General features: G+C 42.7%; 1 protein-coding gene across 1 annotated transcript in view; it reads right to left on the minus strand.

Moving 5' to 3' along the window:
- Window positions 1-27,121, minus strand: part of LOC126260170 (discoidin domain-containing receptor 2-like) — a 132,892-nt gene that overhangs the window by 88,777 nt on the left and 16,994 nt on the right. Inside the window, exon 2 of the mRNA XM_049957434.1 lies at window positions 17,983-18,088. Within this exon, the coding sequence (XP_049813391.1) occupies window positions 17,983-18,088 (106 nt within the window). The remainder of the gene's footprint in view (window positions 1-17,982; window positions 18,089-27,121) is intronic.

The raw sequence follows: 27,121 nt of genomic DNA on the forward strand, positions 1-27,121 counted from the left end.
TCATCAAGAATGGTTTGTGAAGCGCATCTACTAAACTTTTGAATATAGCAGAATAAAACCTAGGCCTCTTTGCATCCGAGCTTGGAATTTTCGACGATTGAGCCATGATTTTACAACGAGACCAGCGTGGGAAACACGAAAAGATGAGTGCCTAGTTTATTCATTATTACATGAAATGACTTTATTAACTGTGCTCTAATGACATCTGCCACATAATAACTTTGTTGTTGCCCGAAAATGCAGTATTTAGCAGCGTGAGCAACACCACAATCATTATTAAATTTTGACCTTTCTTGTGGTAGGGTTGATAGACACTGCTTGTATAGCAGCAATTGTCAGTACTTACGACCCATTCAATGGCAGGTGTTTTTAGTGGAGGCATGACAGGAACCCACTTTGCGAATCTGTTTAGCGCCTTGCCTGTCTCCTGCCATGAAGTTATTCAGTGAGACAATAAGCAGTAGCTCATTTGTGCACATATTCTGACACGATTGTCCATTAGCGCAACTGCGGCACGGCATGTATCACGGATTGAAAGTTGCAGAGATGCTCTGCCCATTGTATGTGTTATTTTTCTGTAGGCCTATGTGAGGTAATGGGCGAGCTGTGGCGCCCTGAAAATATTCTAAGTTCGTAGTTGGCGTGGTCGAGCTGGAGCGTCTCGGCGGGCCGGCCGCGGCTCATCGGCGGCCATGTGGTGCCGAACGTTAGCAGGGGTCCAGGCCGACACCGTGGCTGGGAATTCCCTGGTGACGCTGTGTCGATGAAGGAGACGTGCAGGGAGTGCCAAAAATGGCGGACTTTGTGAAACCTTAATGGCAGATGTGTCACAGTTCATATAGAAATTAATCGTAGCCAGAGGAATCATGATACCTCAAAAAGAAACATGTGCATTACCATTATCTGCACGACGATTCTGAAGGCGTAATCAGATTTTCAATATCTTCATTAATTTAAAGTATAGTATCTGACGATAAATTATACAAGTAACAGCCAGCAACGAATTTCCATAGTGTAAATGGTTCATTCGATTTTCTCGATGGATGTGACTTCAGAAAGCTGATAGTGTAAACCTAAATTGGTATAAATCACTGGCATGTAACTTGAATAGTACATTAGTAATTGGAGGTCAAAGTGGCTGATTACTAAAGATCGCGACAGGCCATACGTACTCCACAGTTACACGAAAAAACGGTAGCAGCATGCTTATAAATATATTTATTCATCTTTGTTTATATACGATATATATTGTTCAAGAAGAAATTGGTAAATTATTTACTATGTTTTAGAAAGCACAGAGACATTAGGCAACTGACTCCCTTCTGTTCTATTCTTTTGATATATGTGTATTTAATTGTTTATGTATTTAATAATGCTTGTCAGAGCGTGTTTATGGTCCAGATATAGAAATATTTCTTTTTAATTTCAAGTTATTTAAATGTAAATCCAGTATTTTTAATGTGTGACTGTTTGTGAGTGTGCGTTGGCTTGGAGACACGACGGAAGCGCTATTGCCAATCACAGCGCTCGTTACTAAGGGAGGAAACAACTGAAGTCAATGGAGGGACAGAACGGGACAGGGCATAGGGAGTGCTGGACGTGACGGCGCGACGGACGCACGGCTGCGAGAGAGACGTGGAGAGTGTGCAGCGGTTTGCAAGTGGTCGCGAGAGATACTTCAGAGTGGCGCCTTGTGAACTTGTGATTTCCGAGGTTTCTACAGTGAAGGCGTAGTATGCGTTTACAAGTGAATATCTCGCGAGCTATGTTGTCGTTCATAACTAATTACGTGCAGTGAGAATCTATTGTTTCTGTGTTATTCAACTTATATTTTATTTTTCATTTAATTGCTGCATCATTGACACCAATAAGAGTTTTGCATAAATATCTCACATTCTCAAAAGTACTTCTACTATCGTACTCATCATTTAAAGTCGTTAAGACAGTACCTGCAAATTTTATTTAATTGCAATCTTTCATTTATAAGCCGGCCGGTGTGGCTGAGCCGTTCTAGGGACTTCAGTCTGCAACCACGCGACTGCTACAGTCGTAGGTTTGAATCCTGCCTCGGGCATTAATGTGTGTGATGTCCTTAGATTGATTAGGTTTAAGTAGTTCTAAGTTCAAGGGGACTGACGACCTCAGATGTTAAGTCCCATAGTGCTCAGAGCCATTTGAACCATTTTCATTTATAAATTTCTACATTACATTCGCAATTGCCAAGTGATAGGAACCTTCGACCATTCGATTCATGGGTATATTCATATTGTATACTGTAGACTCAGCAGTATTTGGCTTGTAGCACCTAGACAACGAAACCAGCCAAAACATTAATATTTCAACTCTGAGTCAGAGGGTACGAAGTTGAGGGCCACACAACACCACACCATATCATTTCATTTTGTATTAGAAAGCCCACAGCTCGTAGTCGTCGTGCAGTCGTCTTATGAAACCCTGGAGGTAGTAAAGAGCAACACTACATGTGCTCCAGTGGTATTTTTCATTTGGGACCTACAGATGTGGCCAAAAACATGAAAGCACCAAGCGCACAACATGTTACCATGCTCTGCACAGCGTAGTAAAAAGTACAGACATTCAAAAGAGCTTCCACTCTCGTAATGGATAAATGCAGGTCCTGAGTTATTTTGAATGGACTCTTATAGCATTCTTAGTGAAAAAATGGGAAGTTCAGGTCATGATACTGAAGATAGGTATCAATCACATACCCTTCTTTCTACAGTGGACGACTTAGGCTCTGTCCAAATTATCATTCCACCAAATTCCATTCCACTTTTGGCAGCAAGCAGAGTGCATCGTAAGCTTGGGACGGCGTACTCAAATCATAATCCTGGCCAGAAGTTGGAAACAGTGTGCAACAACACTCATTCATTCATATGGGATTCATCAATTGCTCCACTGTATTTGTTTTATAACTTGCGCACCACATTTTCCCGTTATAGAGATTTGCTTCATTGACAAGTGGTTTTGGAATTTCAGCTCTCCCGGAAATTCCCTGTTTATGGAGCTCCCTTCACGTTATTTTGGTAGTGGCAGTTTTCACGAGTGCTACACTGGGTTCAGCAGTGACTTTTGCGGCTGTCATCCTCTTACTTTTCGCCACAATCCTTTTCAATGAACGACCGTCACAATCACTCAACACACTGTTTCGTCTATATTGTGACTTACCGGAATATGTTTCCTCTGTTTCTCCGTATGCGGTACAAATCTTTGATACAGTTCTTCTTGAAACACCAGACACTTCGACTCCCTTAGTTATGGGAAAACCCACCATACGAACAGCAACAATTATCCCACGTTCTGATTCACGTAACTCCGACATAATGCACTCACAACCACACAGAACACTGTTCTGACCATGACTGACAATTTCAGCATAATTCAGGACGTTGTGCAGATGTCATTCGTGGTCAAATACAACAGCGCCACATGAACGCTCGGCTAGCATCTGCATTTGCGTTCGAGCGTACGTTTACCGCAGTGTTTCTGTATCTTTGATCACCCCCATGTAGAAGACCTAATGGTAATGTTGCGAATGATAATCCTGTATTTTTTTATGATACGTATACACTACTGGCCATTGTAATTGCTACACCAAGAAGAAATGCAGATGATAAGCGGGTATTCACTGGACAAATATATTATACTAGAACTGACATGTCATTACATTTTCACGCAATTTGGGTGCATAGATCCTGAGAAATCAGTAACCAAAACAACCGCCTCTGGCCGTAATAACTGCCTTGATACGCCTGGGAATTGAGTCAGAGATTGGATGGCGTGTACACGTACAGCTGCCCATGCAGCTTCAACACCATACCTCAGTTCATCAAGAGCAGTGACTGGCGTATTGTGACGAGCCAGTTGCTCGGCCACCAAACGTTTTATTCAAATGGCTCTGAGCACTATGGGACTTAACAGCTGTGGTCAACAGTCCCCTATAACTTATAACTACTTAAACCTAAGTAACCTAAGGACATCACACACATCCATGCCCGAGGCAGGATTCGAACCTGCGACAGTAGCAGTCGCACGGTTCCAGACTGCGCGCATAGAACCGCGAGACCACCGCGGCCGGCAGACGTTTTATTGATGAGAGTTCTGGAGAATGTGCTCGCCAGGGCAGCAGTCGAACATTTTCTGCATCCAGAAAGGCCCGTACAGGACCTGCAACATGCGGTCGTGAATTATCCTCCTGAAATGTAGGGTTTTGCGGGGATCGAATGAAGGGTAGAGCCAGGGGTCGTAACATATCTGAAATGCAACGTTCACTGCTCAAAGTGCCGTCAGCGCGAACAAGAGCTGACTGAGACGTGTAAACAATGGCACCCCATACCATCACGCCGGGGGATAACGCCAGTATGGCGATGACGAATGAACGCTTCCAATGCTCGTTCATCCAAAAAAATGACGTGTTGCCATTCGTGCACCCAGGTTCGTCGTTGAGTACACCTTCGCAGGCGCTCCTGTCTGTGATGCAGTGTCAGGGGTGACTGCAGCCATGGTCTCCGAGTTGATAGTCCATGCTGCTGCAAACGTCGTCGAACTGTTAGTGCAGATGGTTGTTGTCTTGCAAACGTCCCCATCTGTTGACTCAGGGATCGAGACGTGGCTGCACGATCCGTTACAGCCATGCCGATAAGATTCCTGTCATCTCGACTGCTAGTGATACGAGGCCGTTGGGATCCAGCACGGCGTTCCGTATTACCCTCCTGAACCCACCGATTCCATATTCTGATAACAGTCATTGGATCTCGACGAACGCGAGCAGCAATGTCGCGATACGATAAACCGCAATCGCGCTAGGCTACAATCCGACCTTTATCAAAGTCGGAAACGTGATGGTACGCATTTCTCCTACTTACACAAGGCATCACAACAACGTTTCACCAGGCAACGCTGGTCAAATGCTGTTGTGTATGAGAAATCGGTTGGAAACTTTCCTCATGTCAGCACGTTGTAGGTGTCGCCACCGGTTCCAACCTTGTGTGAATGCTCTGAAAAGCTAATCATTTGCATATCACAGCATCTTCTTCCTGTCGGTTAAATTTCGCGTCTGTAGCACGTCATCTTCATGGTGCGGCAATTTTAAGGGCCAGTAGTGTATATTCAAAAAACACTTGGATCGTATTTACGATTGAATATATTTGAAATTTCTATATATTGTTCTAAATGAGAAATTACATGCAAATTCGAGTGTCTCATGTGACAGTAAAATCAATCCTCCAACTTGTGATACGGTGCGAAACAGGTTTTGCACAAATCAATTTGACACACAGTACATGCGGTCTTTGTTACAGTTTCCTTCTTTCTCCTAGAACATCCTGCACATATTTTTCTCGTTCCAACTTCAGTTGGTAGGTGGTCCCCAAGAATGACTATATATTAGCGCTGCAATTGGGCGTGTAGCAACACTCTTTCTTTTGACAAATGCGTCTCTCTTTCCCAAAGCATTCATTTTCACTGTTCTAGTTGTATGGGGAAAAATGTAGTGCACAGAGGTAACAGTGAAAACTGAAAATAGCAAACGTACAGGTACAGTCTCTAATTATATGAATTCTACGGAACATTAGCAGGTTTTCCTTTAACAGTGCGATACATGCAGTAAATTCCCACTGCTTCTCTGATAGCGTATAATGAGACCTATACGTTCCAATGGAAGATAAGTGGTTAATCTGACACAAATGGCGTTGCGGGAAAAACTACAGTTCTATTGGCAAACTTCGAGTATAACCCGATGATTAGAAACTGTACTCTCTCAGTTGTCACAGTCCAGGCACTCAAACATTCCTTTCATCAAAAGATTCGACCTGTCTGATTCTGGACTGTGTACTATAACACGTATTAAACGACAAATTTTCAGTTTAACAGCATTTTATGTGAAGGTGTGGTATCTATTTTTTCGGACGTATCTGAAATAACAGACACCAGGTGTGCATATAACCGATACGGCTTGATGGACAATGGATCCGCCTTGTTCATTGTGGATGCACAAATACGTCCGACCTCCTGCAGGAATCTCACAGTACCATGCATGGAGGTAAAGTATAAGGTCTGAGCATAGGTGGCGCTTGTTGTGAATATGGATCTACTGTGAGGCTTGCCGAGGTAGTACGCTCAGATGCGATAACACTGTGTCCTGAAGGCTCCACTGTAGCCGGCATAGCAGCTCAGCGTTTTCGGTCAGAGGTTTAGCTGCCTTTTGTAATAAAGAAAACTGAGTGAATGGATCAGCGCTGAGCGTGAACGGATGTTATGGGACGTCCGCCACGAACAGATACAACGAACAATAACTAAAGAAAGAACTAACAAATTATTAACGCACCTGCCTGATAAGCAGGAGCTCCCAGGTTCGAATCCTGGTCCGGTACACATTTTTACTCATCGCCATTCATTCTGCGTAACGTTCCGATGCAGCTAAAAGCAGTGATACCTTCACTTTACTCTCCTTTCTCCCCCTCCACTTTCAATTTACATAACAACATTTTGACAGCTATAGCAAGAGAGGAGTAGTATGTAACGTTTTGGAAGAAGGAAGAGACGTCTCAGACGAACCAATTTCCAGCGTTTTCCGATAGAAATGCAGTACTAAGAACGTTCTAAAGATACACTAAGGTTTCGGGTTAACTGAACGCAATTTCAGATAATCCCATGAGACAGAGTGTTAAAATTACAGTTTATCCAATAAACTGTTATGAAAATTGAGTGCATATTACAGGATACAGAGCCTGTCATACCAGGAGACACGTGCCCAGCAAACAGAATGGTATATTCCGCAATAGCATGCAAACCATATTAAGATTGTACGTACACGTATCTATGAAGAGGACAAATGAAAATTGGCAGGAGAAGCACACAACTTCCTACGCTGCCACAAGGAAATGACAGGCAGGGTGTGCCCTGTCAGGATGCAGAGAATTTCTTTATTAAAATATTCAGTCACCAAGGACAAAACAATTACTACTATAGAAGTGCAAATCAATTACCACATTTCAGATTTTTAAAAATTTTCCCCAGAAACTGTAGGACATTTAAAAGCTCTTAAAAAATTTCCAAAAACAGCAGGACATTTAAAAGCAATGAAGAGTAAACGACAGCTGCACCACATACGGCACGTACAACAAAAGTCGTATGCTTTAGCGACAGTTCATTGTGAACCATAAATAGCGGCAAAAGAAATATTACGGCACTGAAAAAAAATCAGCTTTCTAATTGCTTCATACTCGTAAAACACTTAGTAAGAAGCAAACCTAATAGAATACATATCTATAAAAAAAACTTTGTCTTTGGCTTAAATCCTTTACTCATTTATGCATCTGACAACACTACTTTACTATTCGACTAAATAGATACATCAGGTTGTCTTGTGCCATTACGGAGGCTAGCATTTGAACAGTGGAAGAGAAAACCTAGCGTTTTAATTTTTATTTTACCTACGAAGTCATACAACTCTATGTAATATATATAACTTTATCGAACAAGCAGGCTGTATCATGCATATCATCAGGTCACCGTTACTGGAATAAATATAAAATATGTGTCATATAATTATTTAGCTTTGCAGTTACATTCATTCATATTTGTGTGTACTATCTTCAAAATGCGTGGTGAATAGAGTTAGTAGTTAATAAGTAGTAAATTAGAACGTCATGCCCTATACTGAAGATTTACTGCATGAACAGGGAAAATGTGGTAACCAATAAATTTCATTACTTCCTTTGTTTTGTGAGCGTGTCAGCGAGAAAAGTTTTTGAAAAGGTTTGGAATTACGTGCAAAGTTTTTCGGTATTCGCTAAGCCCCCCAATTCTCAAATACTGGCTGAATGTAGTCTGGGTAATTCGCCCGCCGTACGTTAGGGCCCTCAAGACTTACACACAGACAGGCACCCGAAAATGGGACTGGGTGTGTGGGTGACCAAGCGACCGTCGTAGTTGTTTAGTAACATACATACTCGTCGTTTGAATGCCGCCAAAGAAAGTAAATAGTTTCATTACAAAAAAATACATCCTTCAATACTTCAATTAACTGAAGAGTTAAGTGTAGTAATAGTACGATTAAATTACGTACCCTTGTGCTCCATCATCTGCTGGAAACTCGTGAAACTTAAACATATCATGAAATAACACAGGCTTTAACGTCTTACGTGACTCACCTTGTACTCATATACAAACAGTGACATGGGACATGACACTACGTTATGTTTCTGTCAGATCCTTTATTATTCTTAAATAAAGCAACCGCTGAGTATCCATCAGATTAGACTGTGGCATGGCATATTCCAGGACATTATTCGGAAGGAAAGATTATAGTTTAAAGTCCCGACGATTATGTCATTAGACAAGGATGGGGAGAGATATTGGTCGTGTCCTTCGCTAAGGCGCATAAACAGCAGTCTCAAAGAAACTACCACGTAGCCGTCAGTCCGACAGCACTGACATCTCGGACGACTCTCGAGCATTATCTATGGACAGTGAAGTTCTGCTATAGCTAAAACGTCCACCATTAAGATGATCACAGTGAGAGCAGGTCCATCGGTGAGCTGGGTAGACATTTTACACTGAGAGGCTCTTATTGGTCTTATAACCCCCTTCTTCCGTTTTTCTGTCTGAGCGACTTCACAATCCATAATACACGATACAGCCAATAATCGTTTTTCTGCATGAGTCGAAGTGAAACGTATGCAATGGCTGAAAACCTGTAGATCGTTAACAGCAGGTCTAGTAATCGCGCTCACGTTCTTAAGGGTTCCTCCTCCAGAACTCACCTTTCATGCTACTATATGAACCCCGAATTCAGCTACTATGAAATAACTGATGATGATGTTTGGTTTGTGGGGTGCCCAACTGCGCGGATGGTAGCGCTCGTACAGACTTCCAATTTTTGCACAGTCCAAATTTTACACAAACAGCCAGTCCCCGGGCAGAGAAAATCCCCAACTCAGCCGGGAATCGATCCGTGAAGCCCATGATCGAGAGGTAGCTACGCCAGCCACTGGACCACGAGCTGTGGACTATAAAATAACTGATGATTAGTCACTCCGAGGATCGCTGCCCTCTCTGGACATCGGACCGACTAAACACGGTTTCAAGAAGGAAGGAAAGAGGTGCTTTGATAAGATGTTTACTGTGGTGCATCACATAAATAGCATAATTTCATAACACACAAATCTAATTTTGTAGTGCTCTGAGTGTAGTGTTGGCAGAAGAGACAACACCGTGATACTAGAGGAGGCCGAAACGCACGCGTTTTAGCTCACGCAGGCTGGCGTGAGGAGGGAAGGACTATACTGACGTGAGATCTGGAATATGACAAGGAATTAGAATTCAGAAATCGGACGTAAATAGTTTGATACTTAACTTTAATCCATTAATGATGAACCTCGCTCTTGACGGTACTCGATTCACAGTATTATCTGTTCAGAATAGTAACTGAATATGGCGCCTTGCTAGGTCGTAGCAAATGACGTAGCTGAAGGCTATGCTAAACTGTCGTCTCGGCAAATGAGAGCGTATGTGGGCAGTGAACCATCGCTAGCAAAGTCGGCTGTACAACTGGGGCGAGTGCTAGGGAGTCTCTCTAGACCTGCCGTATGGCGCCGCTCGGTCTGCAATCACTGATAGTGGCGACACGCGGGTCCGACGTATACTAACGGACCTCGGCCGATTTAAAGGCTACCACCTAGCAAGTGTGGTGTCTGGCGGTGACACCACACTGAGCAGAAGATGTAAACACAAAACAAAATCCAACAAAAGGGGTGGTGTAAAATGGCAGAGATGAAACAATGTCGAAGATAACAGTCCAACAAAACAGACATGAAATGTCGACATCTCGAAAATTAAATCATTGTTATCAAAATAAATGATGGTAACATAACATGCGAGTGTCCAGTTAGAAAAACTGCAGCTACTCTATTCTTTATCATTTTTACAGCGCTGCTGGAATGCAGAGGTAATTCTTCAGTTTTCTGTAGCGAAACACCACGTTTGAACTGGTGCTGCGCACAGAATTTTGATGAATATTAGTCGCACCATTCTATGGACATAAAATAAAACCTGAAATAACGAGAGTCTTGGCTCATGCAATATCATGACACACTTCTGCTATAAGGGAGGTGACCAAAACTAGAATAAACACCAGCAATTTTAGCAGACACCAGGGCTACACAGCAGAGGATGGGGGCGGGCTTTGGTTATCGAGAAAAAGCAAAGATGATTGTTTGCAATTGTACGGAGGCGGGAGTGGCAGTTTCAAACACGACGCTGTGCCCTCATGCCATCTGACACCACTTGGTGCAGCAGCGGGCCAGAGTTGCTGCACGTGCTGTGAATGCATCACTTTAGTCCTCTCTGGAAGCCTCCAGAAACTGCTATTGGATCTATAAGAGTGGAACGTCATGCCAACTCTGACAGTCAGTTAGTTTACCTTTGATGATGATGGTGGAGGCTTGTAAACGAAGAAGATTTTATTGGAGGATGCCAATGTGAAGGACACCAAGGACACATATCAGAATCGTATTATTCTTAAAAAGGACTAATATTTCGATCACAAAATACATGTGCTGCTACTGTCGCAAATTAATTGTTCTATAAAATTCAAGAAATCACATGGCTTGCGTTTTAGCAGTAGTTATAGAACTTAGAAATATAGCAGTTTTTAACGACCAAATTTTGACTGTTGTACCACACTTTAAATAAGCAAAATGGACCTTTAACTTTAGTATTTTCACAACCAAAGCGCCCGTATAACTTACTAAAATACATGGAGGTCACTCATTGACGCTACTGAATTAAATGGTTCAAATGGCTCTGAGCACTATGGGACTCAACTGCTGAGGTTATTAGTCCCCTAGAACTTAGAACTAGTTAAACCTAACTAACCTAAGGACATCACAAACACCATGCCCGAGGCAGGATTCGAACCTGCGACCGTAGCGGTCTTGCGGTTCCAGACTGCAGCGCCTTTAACCGCACGGCCACTTCGGCCGGCGCTACTGAATTAAAAAATGGTTCAAATGGCTCTGAGCACTATGGGACTCAACATCTTAGGTCATAAGTCCCCTAGAACTTAGAACTACTTAAACCTAACTAACCTAAGGACATCACACACACCCATGCCCGAGGCAGGATTCGAACCTGCGACCGTAGCAGTCCCGCGGTTCCGGACTGCAGCGCCAGAACCGCTAGACCACCGCGGCCGGCGCTACTGAATTAAGCTGTAACTTACTAGAAGACCATAATTTGATTTTAGCACCATTTATTAAATCCATGTAACATTGGTTCTATAACACTGCAGATCTGACATGAGAACTATTGCTCATATAAGTTACAGGTTACAGTGCACTTGTCAACGAGAATTACCAAAACAAAATTAGGGAATTTCCACGAACAAATTCGTAAAATACGTATCTCTAAAACCAGTATCAACTACTGTAGCAACTTCACGCTAGGGTTTTAATAGTATCTTACAGTACAAAATATTTGCAATCATCTGCTGACAATGCTAATTCATAATGAGATATAATAGAAACTACATCACGCTTCGATGAAATATCATAACGTAGCGTAAAATGTGACTGTCGTTACTCCACCCATGGTAACCGTCATCACGCCAAATGAGTGCCTGATACTACTGTGGGGACAATGATGGCCAGCTTGCAGTGTGTGTGTGTGTGTGTGTAGGGGGGGGGGGTTGAGGGGGGAAGGTAGTCAGTTTATAAGGATACTATGGGTAGGCATGTGTACACATCTTAGGAAGTTCTTCATTACATCACACAGAAATTTCTGAATAGTCCCCAGCAGTTTCGAAAACTTCTGACTAGTTCTCACAATCACATCTTCATCTTAGAGCAAAGTGGCGGTGACTGCCACGGATACTGTTAGGTTAGCGAATAATGGTCCGTTAACAAGTTGACTGTCGTTAACTCACACATGCAGTATCGTGGCACCATTGCCCTCAGGTAGTCGTGGGTGGAGAAATCATCAGCTGGCATAATGACTGACATTAAGACCACACATACATGTAGCATGGCTCAGTGAATTATGACATGTTTGTGTATTACATCAATGTACATCGGCAGACATCACAAGTGCAAACATGACATTGATTAAGCAAGTAGAGAGTTTTTTCTGACAAGTTATTCCAACAATCAAATATGGTTATATTTTCCAGTGTATAAAACGGCGCCTTACCTTTATATCACTAAAATAGCTCTTGCTAAGGCGAATAACTACTGAAAAACATGCAAGACCGCTAGATGATGTCAGTCCGTTTTAGGTATCCAACAATAACATTTCTCAGACTGAAAAGACATCACTTTTTATGTATTTTATACTTGGAAATACTATTGTAACACTTGAAAACCGTCACAGAACAATTCAGACATGGAAATATTTAATATCAAGTTCCAATATATCTCACACCAATTGCTGGCTTCAAAATTACCTTTGACGACGTTATTTTTTATCCTCACTTGTTTTATACCTATTTAGGCATGCTAATAGGTTTCGAGTACTTAATCTAACAGCCTACAATAATGTTTTAAGCACCAATTTGAGGTGTGTGTGTGTGTGTGTGTGTGTGTGTGTGTGTGTGTGTGTGCGTGTGTGTGTGTGTGTGTGTGTGTGTGTGTGTGTGTGTAAGGTGAATAACATTGTGATAGTTGATGTAAGTATTACATTTTTTTGTGTTGTTGACATTTGTCCAGACACTGTAGACAGAAACTAACATACGATATTGCAGTGCCTGCGTTGTTCACGAGTATGATGCAATGCTCTTTCAGACATGCATGTATGTCCGAAGAAACTGCCACTGTGGCGACTACAACTGTTATGAAACAATCTTAATGTATTCGCAGTTGAACAATACAGATGTGTAAAATAATTAATCTCCTCGTCTGTTGTGCCTTATGCCATGTACAATACAAAAATCATACTTTCATGTTCACTGGTGCTATTTAATGTGTAATTTCTCGGCGTAAAATGAAAGTTACACGGTTTGCGTAATTTTCTGGATAAATAGTTTTGACTATGCCGAAAGTAATTCAGTTGGTGGGATGCAGTTGAGCATAATGAAGATTGCTGTTCTGGGTCTGCACTGTGACTGACTGTCATTTTAACCAGCTATAAAGTACTGGGATACGATAGGGGACTTTGTTGCGGTGGAGTGGATGGGAAAAAAAGGGAGGGTATGTGGAAAGATGACATCATTGAAAGGGGACGTGGAATGCACAGTGATGAAGACGACTATGTCATAGATAAGTGCGTGATGACGTCATTCATTCGTCGCTGGCAGGTACTCTTTCTGTACTAACACTTGCACTTTTCAATGTCATTTAATTGCAAAGTGGGCCATCTTGCCCACAGATATACTTCTCTTATAGTTCAGAAATATTGATTAACTTTTGAAATTTTTTAGTGAGTTAATTCGTTCGTCTGGTTTCAAGCATCGTGATATATTGTTAGTCATGCAGCAAACAACGGTGTTCAGTGATGGATTGCCATCTTGGCTTGCAAGTTTTCAAGTTTTCAGTTTTGTCGTAAGAATTTGTTTTTTATGTATTTGAATCACTTATCGTTTTTGCTTGCTTAGATCATGTGAGTTAGCAGTGGCAGCGTGTCGGCCGTCGTAAGTTGCAGTCACAAGTAGCGAGTTTGCCAGATTTTTGAATTTTGGCTCGTCTGAATGCGTGACGTGTCACGTTAGACGGCTAATTATTGATCCATATGGAATCTTAATTATTAGACTAATTAATCACATTCTGAAACTTGGACAGTTTAATTTTCAGTGTGAAAAGTTTGTTGTAAATCGTCGCAGACAGGCAAGCGAAATGTAAATATTACACTGTCCCACTGTTGGTGTTCTGACGACAAAAGAAAAAAAGTGTTATCCATAGCATAACATGCTACGGTCGCAGGTTCTCATCCTGCCTCGGGCATGGATGTGTGTGATGTCCTTAGGTTAGTTAGGTTTAAGTAGTTCTAAGTTATAGGGCACTGAAGACCTCAGATGTTAAGTCCCATAGTGCTCAGAGCCAGCCATAACTTTTTTTTTTGGTCATCAGTCTACTGACTGGTTTGATGCGGCCCGCCACGAATTCCTTTCCTGTGCTAACCTCTTCATCTCAGAGTAGCACTTGCAACCTACGTCCTGAATCATTTGCTTGACGTATTCCAATCTCTGTCTTCCTCTACAGTTTTTGCCCTCTACAGCTCCCTCTAGTACCATGGAAGTCATTCCCTCATGTCTTAGCAGATGTCCTATCATCCTGTCCCTTCTCCGTATCAGTGTTTTCCACATATTCCTTTCCTCTCAGATTCTGCGTAGAACCTCCTCATTCCTTACCTTATCAGTCCACCTAATTTTCAACATTCGTCTATAGCACGACATCTCAAATGCTTAGATTCTCTCCTGTTCCGGTTTTCCCACAGTCAATGTTTCACTACCATACAATGCTGTACTCCAGACGTACATCCTCAGAAATTTCTTCGTCAAATTAAGGCCGGTATTTGATATTAGTAGACTTCTCTTGGCCAGAATTGCCTTTTTTGCCATAGCGAGTCTGCTTTTGATGTCCTCCTTGTTCCGTCCGTCATTGGTTATTTTACTGCCTAGGTAGCACAATTCTTTAACTTCATTGACTTCGTGACCATCAATCCTGATGTCAAGTTTCTCGCTGTGCTCATTTCTACTACTTCTCATTACCCTCGTCTTTCTCCGATTTACTCTCAAACCATACTGTGTACTCATTAGACTGTTCATTCCGTTCAGCAGATCATTTAATTCTTCTTCACTCAGGATAGCAATGTCATCAGCGAATCGTATCATTGATATCCTTTCACCTTGTATTTTAATTCCACTCCTGAACCTTTCTTTTATTTCCATCATTGCTTCCTCGATGTACAGATTGAAGAGTAGGGGCGAAAGGCTACAGCCTTGTCTTACACCCTTCTTAATACGAGCACTTCGTTCTTGATCGTCCACTCTTATTATTCCCTCTTGGTTGTTGTACATATTGTATATGACCCGTCTCTCCCTATAGCTTACCCCTACTTTTTTCAGAATCTCAAACAGCTTGCACCATTTTATATTGTCGAACGCTTTTTCCAGGTCGACAAATCCTATGCAAGTGTCTTGATTTTTCTTTAGCCTTGCTTCCATTATTAGCCGTAACGTCAGAATTGCCTCTCTCGTCCCTTTACTTTTCCTAAAGCCAAACTGATCGTCACCTAGCACATTCTCCATTTTATTTTCCATTCTTCTGTATATTATTCTTGTAAGCAGCTTCGATGCATGAGCTGTTAAGCTGATTGTGCGATAATTCTCGCACTTGTCAGCTCTTGCCGTCTTCGGAATTGTGTGGATGATGCTTTTCCGAAAGTCAGATGGTATATCGCCAGACTCATATATTCTACACACCAGCGTGAATAGTCGTTTTGTTGCCACTTCCCCCAATGATTTTAGAAATTCTGATGGAATGTTATCTATCCCATCTGCGTTATTTGACCGTAAGTCCTCCAAAGCTCTTTTAAATTCCGATTCTAATACTGGATCCCCTATCTCTTCTAAATCGAATCCTGTTTCTTCTTCTATCACATCAGACAAATCTTCACCCTCATAAAGGCTTTCAATGTATTCTTTCCACCTATCTGCTCTCTCCTCTGCATTTAACAGTGGAATTCCCGTTGCACTTTTAATGTTACCACCGTTGCTTTTAATGTCACCAAAGGTTGTTTTGACTTTCGTGTATGCTGAGTCTGTCCTTCCGACAATCATATCTTTTTCGATGTCTTCACATTCTTCCTGCAGCCATTTCGTCTTAGCTTCCCTGCACTTCCTATTTATTTCATTCCTCAGCCACTTGTATTTCTGTATTCCTCATTTTCCCGGAACATGTTTGTACTTCCTCCTTTCATCAATCAACTGAAGTACTTCTTCTGTTACCCATGGTTTCTTCGCAGCTACCTTCTTTGTACCTATGTTTTCCTTCCCAACCTCTGTGATGGCCCTTTTTAGAGATGTCCATTCCTTTTCAACTGTACTGCCTGCTGCGCTATTCCTTATTGCTGTATGTATAGCGTTAGAGAACTTCAAACGTATCTCGTCATTCCTTAGTACTTCCGTATCCCACTTCTTTGCGTATTGATTCTTCCTGACTAATGTCTTGAACTTCAGCCTACTCTTCATCACTACTATATTGTGATCTGAGTCTATATCTGCTCCTGGGTACGCCTTACAATCCAGTATCTGATTTCGGAATCTCTGTCGGACCATGATGTAATCTAATTGAAATCTTCCCGTATCTCCCGGCCTTTTCCAAATATACCTCCTCCTCTTGTGATTCTTGAACAGGGTATTCGCTATTACTAGCTGAAACTTGTTACAGAACTCAATTAGTCTTTGTCCTCTTTCATTCCTTGTCCCAAGCCCATATTCTCCTGTAACATTTTCTTCTACTCCTTCCCCTACAACTGCATTCCAGTCGCCCATGACTATCAGATTTTCGTCCACCTTTACGTACTGCATTACCCTTTCAATATCGTCATACACTTTCTCTATCTGTTCATCTTCCGCTTGTGACGTCGGCATGTATACCTGAACTATCGTTGTCGGTGTTGGTCTGCTGTCGATTCTGATTAGAACAACCCGGTCACTGAACTGTTCACAGTAACACACCCTCTGCCCTACCTTCCTATTCATAACGAATCCTACACCTGTTATACCATTTTCTGCTGTTGTTGATATTACCCGATACTCATCTGACCAGATATCCTTGTCTTCCTTCCACTTCACTTCACTGACCCCTACTATATCTAGATTGAGCCTTTGTATTTCCCTTTTCAGATTTTCTAGTTTCCCTACCACGTTCAATCTTCTGACATTCCACGCCCCGACTCGTAGAACGTCATCCTTTCGTTGATTATTCAATCTTTTTCTCATGGTAACCTCCCCCTTGGCAGTCCCCTCCCGGAGATCCGAAAGGGGGACTATTCCGGAATATTTTGCCAATGGAGAGATCATCGTGACACTTCTTCAATTACAGGCTACATGTCCTGTGGATACACGTTACGTGTCTTTAATGCAGTGGTTTCCATAGCCTTCTGCATCCTCATGTCGTTGATCATTGCTGATTCTTCCGCCTTTAGGGGCAATTTCCCACCCCTAGGACAAGAGAGTGCCCTGAACCTCTATCCGCTCCTCCGCCATCTTTGACAAGGCCGTTGGCAGAATGAGGCTGACTTCTTATGCCGGAAGTCTTCGGCGGCCAGTGCTGATTATTTATCAAAATTTAGGCAGTGGCAGGGATCGAGCCCGGGACCGAAGACGTTTTGATTATGAATCAATGACGCTACCCCCCCCCTTTTTTTTTAATCTCATTTTGTTCGGTTTCGTTCGTTGCATCTGCTCGGGGCGGACGTCGTAAGACATCCATTTAAGTTCGTTGTTGATCGATTAACTCAGTTTTTTTATTACAGAGGGCAGCTAACCCTTTGACCGAACACGCTGAGCTACCGTGCCGGCTCCCTAGGCCACGGGTACTTTCTAGCCGTAACATAACATAACATTATCAATACTAAGTCATTGTCGCATCATCGTCCTATCCTAAAGAGAACCATTTCGTAACGTAGTCAAACAAAAGAGAGACGAGATATTGTATAATAAATTACCAGATAAAATGGAATAGTGGAGGAGAATGTGACATGACTATTTCGGTGGGAGTGTCATACACTCTATTAACATTTGTTTTAACAGCACAGCTATGTTAAAGAACATAGAAACGAAGAAGATGCAAATGGTAATAGTTGACATCATAGCTGCGAATACTTGCAGGAAATGTATTACAGCAAAAAAATAAAATCTACGGTCACACGTACCAAACTCGAAAAATGTAATGGGTAGTTTTTCTGCCATAGAGCTGAATATTACATTAGTTTAAAGTTGCAAGAGCTCCTTTTTGTATTACCCACCTCCCATTTTGCGGTCCGACGTTGCCGCTGTCAAAGGAGGAGCTCGCCGATATGTCTTCGTCTGCAATGGCACCGGACTCCATACCCAGGGGCGCCAGGCATTGCGCTGCAACAGGGACAGTGATCATTCTGGAGGCGCGTTGCTGTCACTTTGTATCAGTACTTACTTTATCGCAAATGTAGTTATTCTCCGATCTATAACTAGACGTCTGCGGGGATAAGAACAATGCCATCCAGTTCCACACTGCATGTCTTCTAAGGACGAGTACAATATTCCCCTCGAGCACATCATGGAGTACTGTTTTTTAACATTAACAAATAAACTTTCAGATACACAAGGCTTCTATATTCTTGTCTGTAAAAATATGGTTGAGAAGTCTATGCGCAGAATCATGGTTAGCGGGGAGGGGGGGGAGGGCGGAGGAGGGGGTGTCTTGGTGCACCGTTTCTACACTCCTGGAAATGGAAAAAAGAACACATTGACACCGGTGTGTCAGACCCACCATACTTGCTCCGGACACTGCGAGAGGGCTGTACAAGCAATGATCACACGTACGGCACAGGGGACACACCAGGAACCGCGGTGTTGGCCGTCGAATGGCGCTAGCTGCGCAGCATTTGTGCACCGCCGCCGTCAGTGTCAGCCAGTTTGCCGTGGCATACGGAGCTCCATCGCAGTCTTTAACACTGGTAGCATGCCGCGACAGCGTGGACGTGAACCGTATGTGCAGCTGACGGACTTTGAGCGAGGGCGTATAGTGGGCATGCGGGAGGGCGGGTGGACGTACCGCCGAATTGCTCAACACGTGGGGCGTGAGGTCTCCACAGTACATCGATGTTGTCGCCAGTGGTCGGCGGAAGGTGCACGTGCCCGTCGACCTGGGACCGGACCGCAGCGACGCACGGATGCACGCCAAGACCGTAGGATCCTACGCAGTGCCGTAGGGGACCGCACCGCCACTTCCCAGCAAATTAGGGACACTGTTGCTCCTGGGGTATCGGCGAGGACCATTCGCAACCGTCTCCATGAAGCTGGGCTACGGTCCCGCACACCGTTAGGCCGTCTTCCGCTCACGCCCCAACATCGTGCAGCCCGCCTCCAGTGGTGTCGCGAGAGGCGTGAATGGAGGGACGAATGGAGACGTGTCGTCTTCAGCGACGAGAGTCGCTTCTGCCTTGGTGCCAATGATGGTCGTATGCGTGTTTGGCGCCGTGCAGGTGAGCGCCACAATCAGGACTGCATACGACCGAGGCACACAGGGCCAACACCCGGCATCATGGTGTGGGGAGCGATCTCCTACACTGGCCGTACACCACTGGTGATCGTCGAGGGGACACTGATTAGTGCACGGTACATCCAAACCGTCATCGAACCCATCGTTCTACCATTCCTAGACCGGCAAGGGAACTTGCTGTTCCAACAGGACAATGCACGTCCGCATGTATCCCGTGCCACCCAACGTGCTCTAGAAGGTGTAAGTCAACTACCCTGGCCAGCAAGATCTCCGGATCTGTCCCCCATTGAGCATGTTTGGGACTGGATGAAGCGTCGTCTCACGCGGTCTGCACGTCCAGCACGAACGCTGGTCCAACTGAGGCGCCAGGTGGAAATGGCATGGCAAGCCGTTCCACAGGACTACATCCAGCATCTCTACGATCGTCTCCATGGGAGAATAGCAGCCTGCATTGCTGCGAAAGGAGGATATACACTGTACTAGTGCCGACATTGTGCATGCTCTGTTGCCTGTGTCTATGTGCCTGTGGTTCTGTCAGTGTGATCATGTGATGTATCTGACCCCAGGAATGTGTCAATAAAGTTTCCCCTTCCTGGGACAATGAATTCACGGTGTTCTTATTTCAATTTCCAGGAGTGTATTTGAGCTAGGAGTATGGGGTAAAAAGATTTTGGTTTAGCCCGGACCAGCCACCTTTTGTGTAACGAACATATGTCCTCCTGTAGCTATGTTACTGTATATTAAGCAAGGTGTGAACGATGAACTGTGGCTGGCGCCCAGGTACATTGTGCGAATCGATTAATTCCTTGCGAAAGGTGTTACTTCCGCTGAAATTAATGCTCAGCTAATGGCACTTTCGGATTTTACGTGCAATTACGTTCGAAAGCACGGTTTTCTGGGACTTTTTTTTCTATACTTGTACTAATCGGTTCAAACTTATCACTAGGGTAGGTAAATCGATAAATTCAAAAGGAATTTCTTTTATCTAATGATCTTTATTCGTTGTCGAAAATTATTCTTACGTGAACTGAATGCTTGGAAACGGTTTAAAGTGATTCAAATACATAAAAAATACATTCTTACTACAAAACTGTAAACTTACTTTGAAAACTCTAGCTTCATTCGGATTTTACGTGCAAAAATCACGCTTTTTGTGAGGCTTCCTATATGTCCTACTTCTATGTTTCATACTTGTGGGAAATGGTTAAAATTTTTTGAGAAAGTATGTAAATACATTTAATTAATGGTCGTCCTCTTCTTTTTTGAAAGCTTTATCCGTTACCACGACATAAGCTTGTGGTTCGAAAGACAATAAAGAAACCTACACCTGATCAGTCGTCACCCCAATCAACAACAATCCAATGCCAAAATTGTCGTAAGGTAAATCTGGGAACCAGAATTAAAAATGCACCTATTATTGCACAAAAAGAGCGAAAATGTCCTGCGGAGAGTTTGAGAGATAAAAGAAGGGAACTAGCTTTTCAACTTAACTGGCAGCTTCGAAGACATGTAAATCGTAATATCTTAACATATTCGCGCTACTTTACTAGTTAACCCTATTTCCTCAGCGCAGTGATCTCTCTCAGCTGCAAGATGTTGGCACACCTGCATCTTCCAATTTATAGGCTAAAGTCCCTGACATTGCGTCCAAAATCGATAAGATTCTCCAGCCATAATAAAAAAAAACGTACAAAATATCACATCACAGAAGAGCATACATGTAATAGCTGTGGGTGGGGGGATAAAATTTCTGGGGGTGAATTTGTTCCTGGGGGACAGATATCATGTATCACAATAGTTTACTTGATATGATGAATTGTATTACATGATGTGGTTATTAATATTATCAGGTAAGAAAGCACCAGCATGTCGAGATATACTGAATTAAACGTATTTGAAGCCGACAGATAAGTCCAAAATATCTCTCACAGAAACGTTGATAACATATGATTTCATAACAAAAATTATTTATATTGCACTTGATATATAGACAGGCGTCGGAGTATGCAGCAAAGATTCCAGTGGATGGAGTGTCCTAGACCAGCCTTCAGACAGGTCAGTTATGGAATTAACACAAAACTGATTAAATATCCATGTCCAACTCTTAAATCCAAATTTCTCAGCTATATTATTAGATAATGATGAAATAAGAAACTGAGTTTAGCTGAGAGCCCGCGGCCTACCGAACGTTGGCTGGGGTGAGGAAGCACGCTTCTGACGTTTGAGCTGAGTACAGTTATTGACATGGTACCTACGTACCGTTTAGTTTACATTTTATGCGAGTCTTTTGCACTTTTGGGCGTTCTATATTAGTGTTGGGCGATGCCTCTTTAGGCAGCTTCTAGTTTTAGTGGGTTCCGAAGAAGGCGTGGTTATCCGCGCCCAACCTAGGTCAACATCCGGTTTCTATTTGCAGTCGAGGCGTATTCTTTATAATCATTAAATTATTCACGATTGCTGACGCGCTGCAATCTTAAAAGTTCTCAAATTTAGGGTTTCTTCAAAGTGAGGTACAAAGAGCAAACTATTCTCATCAATTAGTGCAGCTTCACGTTTAAGTTAGTTCAGTAGTGCCAGTATGAAAGACATGAATATTTTTTACTGTTATAAAACGATTGTGTTATGACAGTGTTACCATAGTTTTTTTGTACTTTGAGAAATAACACAGAAAATTTTATTTTGTTGCAAGGATCGAATTTTTATTCACGATCAGATATCAATAGGTAGAATTGAATACCGCAGTAAGTAACCACACATGTTCCTTACTCAAAAACTTTAAGTATTTTGATGAAATGTTTTATTTCAGTGCGAAAATAAAATCTTCGTGAGCTCGAACTTTCCTCTCTATGGAAGCTTGTCCATCATCGTCTTTGATCATGTTGTGTTTGGGTATCGTAATTGGTGCATTTCGAGGTTATACTTTCAAATTACGAAAATATACAATGTAACTGATGCGACACACTGAAGATGTCAGCCGCGCGGGATTAGCCGAGCGGTCTGGGGCGCGGCAGTCATGGACTGTGCTGCTGGTCCCGGCGGATGTTCGAGTCCTCCCACGGGCATGGGTGTGTGTGTGTTTGTCCTTAGGATAATTTAGGTTAAGCAGTGTGTAAGCTTAGGGACTGTTGACCTTAGCAGTTAAGTCCCTTAAAATTTCACACACATTTGAACATTTTTTGAAGATGTCATCAAAACACATCAATTTTGGTAGCCGGAGATCGTATGTGTGCACTCGACCTTTGTCGGACGAGTTCATTTAGTTGCGAAGGTACACGAAAAGAGGTGCGAGTAAACAACGACCGCGGTAGGCTTGACACGCAAGTAGTGATAGTACGGCACGTCATCGGTACTCCTTCGAGGAATACGCCGATACGCATTTAGGGTGAGGCGCCGTTGGTCAAAATGGGCCGGAGACTCGCAACGTTTACAACGCAGGATTTCCTAACCACGTAATTCCGTGTGCGAATGCCTTCGCAGATGCTGATAGACTGTTAAGGGAGACCGGAAGTTTTAATGTTGACGCTGGACGGTCACGCTACGTACGGAACTTTCATTTAGAAGAAAATGCTCTCGATAATGTTGCTGCAACACCTAGTACCAGCTCGAGGGTCACAGTTAATGCTTTCACGATACGTAAAGTTATTGCGCTGTTCTTAAGTATGTTTGCCAACTACACATGGTAAAATGTATCCTTTTGTTTCTCGCTACAGGTTTCGCATGCTGTAGTATTGGACGTTCTACACGACGAAAACCTATTTCTGTACCATCTTCAGAAGGTGCACGATGCGGTGGAAGACGATTATCCCTCTCGTTAACAATATTCAATGTGGTCCTTAAATCAATGTAACGATTATCCTCGTTTCGAAAGGATGGTGTGGTGGACAGAAGAGGCATGCTTCACCAGAGAAGTACTATTCAACTCCCGAAACAGCCACATTTGCACGGACGCAAATCCGTATGGCGCTTATGTCAAATTCTAACAGCGTGGGTTTAGCGTATACATTTGGGCAGGTGTCGTAGGTGACTGTTTGTTAGATCTCGTCCTTCTTCCTCCCCATTTAAATGGGAAGATGTATTTAGCATTCCATTAAAACATCCTTCCGTTGTATTCAGAAGACGTTCTTTTGGCGGTCCCTCTAGGACGGCGAACCGCCGTACTTTGCTGGTGAGGTGCGTGAGTATTTAGATGCATTGTATCCTCAGACGTGAATTGGCCGAAGATATCCAGTTCCCTGGCCAGAGCCTTCGCCAAATCTGACAACATTGGATTTTTATTGTGGGGGTACCTGAAGAAACTCGTCTCCGCGACCCTGGTAGACGCAATCGAAGACCTTTTTGTGACAATAATTGTAGCTTTTGATGAAATCAGGGAAAATTAGATTTCGGAAAGCTTGCAGACTCCATGACGCAGCGTTGGAATGGGTGCAGTCAGGCTAAAGGAGGACGTTTGAGCAGCTACTGTGCAGAATTAGTGTAACGCTTCGCTCCTGAAAATTATGTTGTTACATTAACGGCCTGACAGATATCAGTTTTGGCTGGCTCTGAGCACTATGCGACTCAACTTCTGAGGTGATCAGTCGCCTAGAACTCAGAACTAATTAAACCTAACTAACCTAAGGACATCACACACATCCATGCCCGAGGCAGGATTCGAACCTGCGACCGTAGCGAGATATCAGTTTTCCCTATATTTGTTACATGTGTGGCTACTGACTGCGTATCGAGTTTATCGATTTTCCATAGTTATGACCAAAGATGTAGACATCGTTAGACCTTTGTCGGGTGCTGTCACAAACAGTTATTGAACGTTACGGATACCGTAGCTGTTGGAATAAATGTAAACGCTTGTGGCCAATGCCAATGGCTTTTGTGTAAACAAAAGTTTTAAAATTTCGTTACCTACATGAGATTCGTACATAAACGTTTAGACAACAACAACTGCAGATGTTTTTCTCCCATTCGTTTCATTAAAAGTAAAACGATAATGCTGCTGGTGGTCGAACTCGGGAGCTCGCGTTTCCCCTGTTAACCTCTCTACCCTCCAAGCCATGCTGTCCGATATTACACCAGGCTGTAATACTGAGGTGTGTTCGGAAATTCGCGTTAGAAACTTCTAGGACTCACAGAGGGGAGTGAGTACATTACACTTTGACAGGAACCTGCTTGTGTGAACATACCATTTCCGTGGTATAGCCGTTTGAAAATATGTTCGGTAGGATGGTACCGAACAGGGCGGTCGTAGTGGTGGGTGGTTACGTTGGATCGGCTGATGTTTGACGCCTGTTTACCTCTCTGACTTCGGTTGAGCCTCATTCATGTGTCTGTGAGTGTTAGAGCACCACTGTTGAGTGCACGTTTTGCAGATACATCAGCATGAGCCTTGTGAATTGCGAAACCCACGGTAATGGAAGAGCTGCTCGTCCCCTTTATCAAGATAGTTCTCCACAACGGATAGTTCCCCGCAACGGCTTCGAGAAAGCGTACCTTAACACACAGCAGGCGTGACTGTGGAGCTCCAAGGAGACACCGCGCACCCGGACTGGAGGAGACCGTACCACGTCATGTTGAACAGAACCCTTCAACGAGAACACGAGCAATTTATTTGGCTGTTAACGAGTGGAGTTGTTAAACAAGTGATGTACTGTGTCACACCTAATCAATTACTTGGAAAAGTGATCGCGTTGCCAATACGTTTTCTAATGGTTGTAGCACAGGGACATGGATTCCAATTCAAAATATTATCTACTTACTCCCGTCTACAAGTCATAAAAGTTTGTAGCGGGAATTTCCGAACACGCTGTACGTAGACAAACTAACAAAAATTTCATTTTCATTTATTCATGAAAACTCCTTTGAAATTAAATCACGCACAAACTCGAAGAGTTGCGCCCATATGTAATCATGACAGCAATGCGTACAAGACGTGAATTACATGGTCAGAAGCTATACGTAGCGACACACATACATACTGCTGAAACGTGTGTTGCAACTGAAATAATCGAGAGACGGTGCGCTACTACTAAAACAATGGAGTCGCTTTAAGGGGGAGAGGCCTTTACGTTCCTATACTGCAATTAAGATTTAGGTTTGGTGTATTTATCAAAATGCTGCTATAGTTCCTCGGGAAAGGACGCAGCCAATTTCTTTTCATTGAGCTTCTGCTGTAGTCGTCCCTGTGTGGGAGGATTATCTGAGTACACATGACCGTTTGGTTTGACCGACAGGTACAAAACTCAGACGCTCGATGTGGCCACGAGATTGCGCTGCCTCTGTTGACTATTTTCTCTTCGCCAGACACCTCATGCATTCGTGACAAGGTTGTCAATCCGGTGTGTACTGTTGCTCCATCTTCCTGGAAGTATCCAGATAGTCCTTCAACTTCTGCAGATGAAACTGTTTTACTTGCACTATTTTTCCTATTTTTGTTTGGTGAATAGGCTACTAGTTCTTTACTTATGTTTTCGTGGCTGTAATTCTTTTACTGCGTATGACTTGTACTGCTCTCTACACTGTGCCCTCAGTTTCACCCTTGTTAGGTTTTATGTGTTCGTAGGTGTCTTCCAAAGATATTCTATCTAGCTCTTACCATCTGTCAACTCATTCCAGATATAAACTTTTATATAAATCGACAGAATGTGTTTTGATATGGTCTTTGACATATACCACAGAGCCTACACTGTATGGGCCTAATCTCTTTGTTTTGGTACAGTACATCGTTAACTTTTGTAGGACATGCTGTGGTCTTTTCTTATACCTATTACTACGTTTTTGATTTTCTATCGGTCAGAGAAGGAAATTCTCTATGTATTCACTTCCTGTGTTTTTGCTATGTAAGATTTCATAAAGAGATTATGCTCGTGCACTTACTACGATTTTTGTATTTTATATTTTTTTCGTATACAGTACTTGTTCCATTTTTTCTTTCGGTAGTTATACCGCAGAGATGGCCCACGACAGAACGTGGTAGATATTTAGGTACAAATAAAAACAGCTATGGATTAAAATTCACACTTAACAGTTGTTGGATTTCACCTAACCGAAACTTTAGAATAAAACATGCATGAAAAAGATTTATAACTGTTAATGCTGTCCGGTAAGTCCAGAAACAGACAAAGAAGTGTGATATGTGTACCTAAGTAGAAGTTTCAACTGAACGACTTAAACGGGGAAGATACATGAGAATCACTGCATATATTTTCTTTTTACTTGTTGTTAACCTATTTCTATACTTGTAGTTCAAGATTGTAGTTTGGTATAACAAGAATTGTCATTAATAATGCTATTATTTCATTTACACTCATTTTCGAATATAGTATCGAGACTATACTACTAGATCATTATTTATGTTTTCACCGCTGCCGCGTGGGATTAGCCGAGCGGTCTAGGGCGCTGCAGTCATGGACTGTGCGGCTGGTCCCGGTGGAGGTTCGAATCCTCCCTCGGGCATGGGTGTATGTGTTCGTTCTTAGGATAATTTAGGTTAAGTAGTGTGTAAGCTTAGGGACTGATGACCTAAGCAGTTATGTCCCATAAGATTTCACACAAATTTTTTTCACCGCTATAACACTTTTATCGTATGTGACTAGTACCGCTCTCTACACTATAACATCATTTTCATCTTTGTTTACATTTTTATGTCGACGTAGAAGTCTTATCTAGTTCTCACCAGCTGTCAACTCGTTTTATATGTGAACTTTGATATATATTGATAGAATGAGTTTTGATATGGCCCTTTACATTTACTACAGAGGCTACTCTGTATATCCCTTACCTCTTTGGTTTCTCATTCTTTTGTTCATTATATCGTTAACTGTTGTTACGTTAAGCATAACTCTATTGGGCTTTTGTGGACATGTTATGGTCTTTCCTTACACCTATTATGAAGTTTTGAATTTTCTATCAGC

This window comes from Schistocerca nitens, chromosome 5 (genome assembly GCF_023898315.1).
Source record: "Schistocerca nitens isolate TAMUIC-IGC-003100 chromosome 5, iqSchNite1.1, whole genome shotgun sequence".
Classification (NCBI taxonomy): Eukaryota; Metazoa; Arthropoda; class Insecta; order Orthoptera; family Acrididae; genus Schistocerca; species Schistocerca nitens.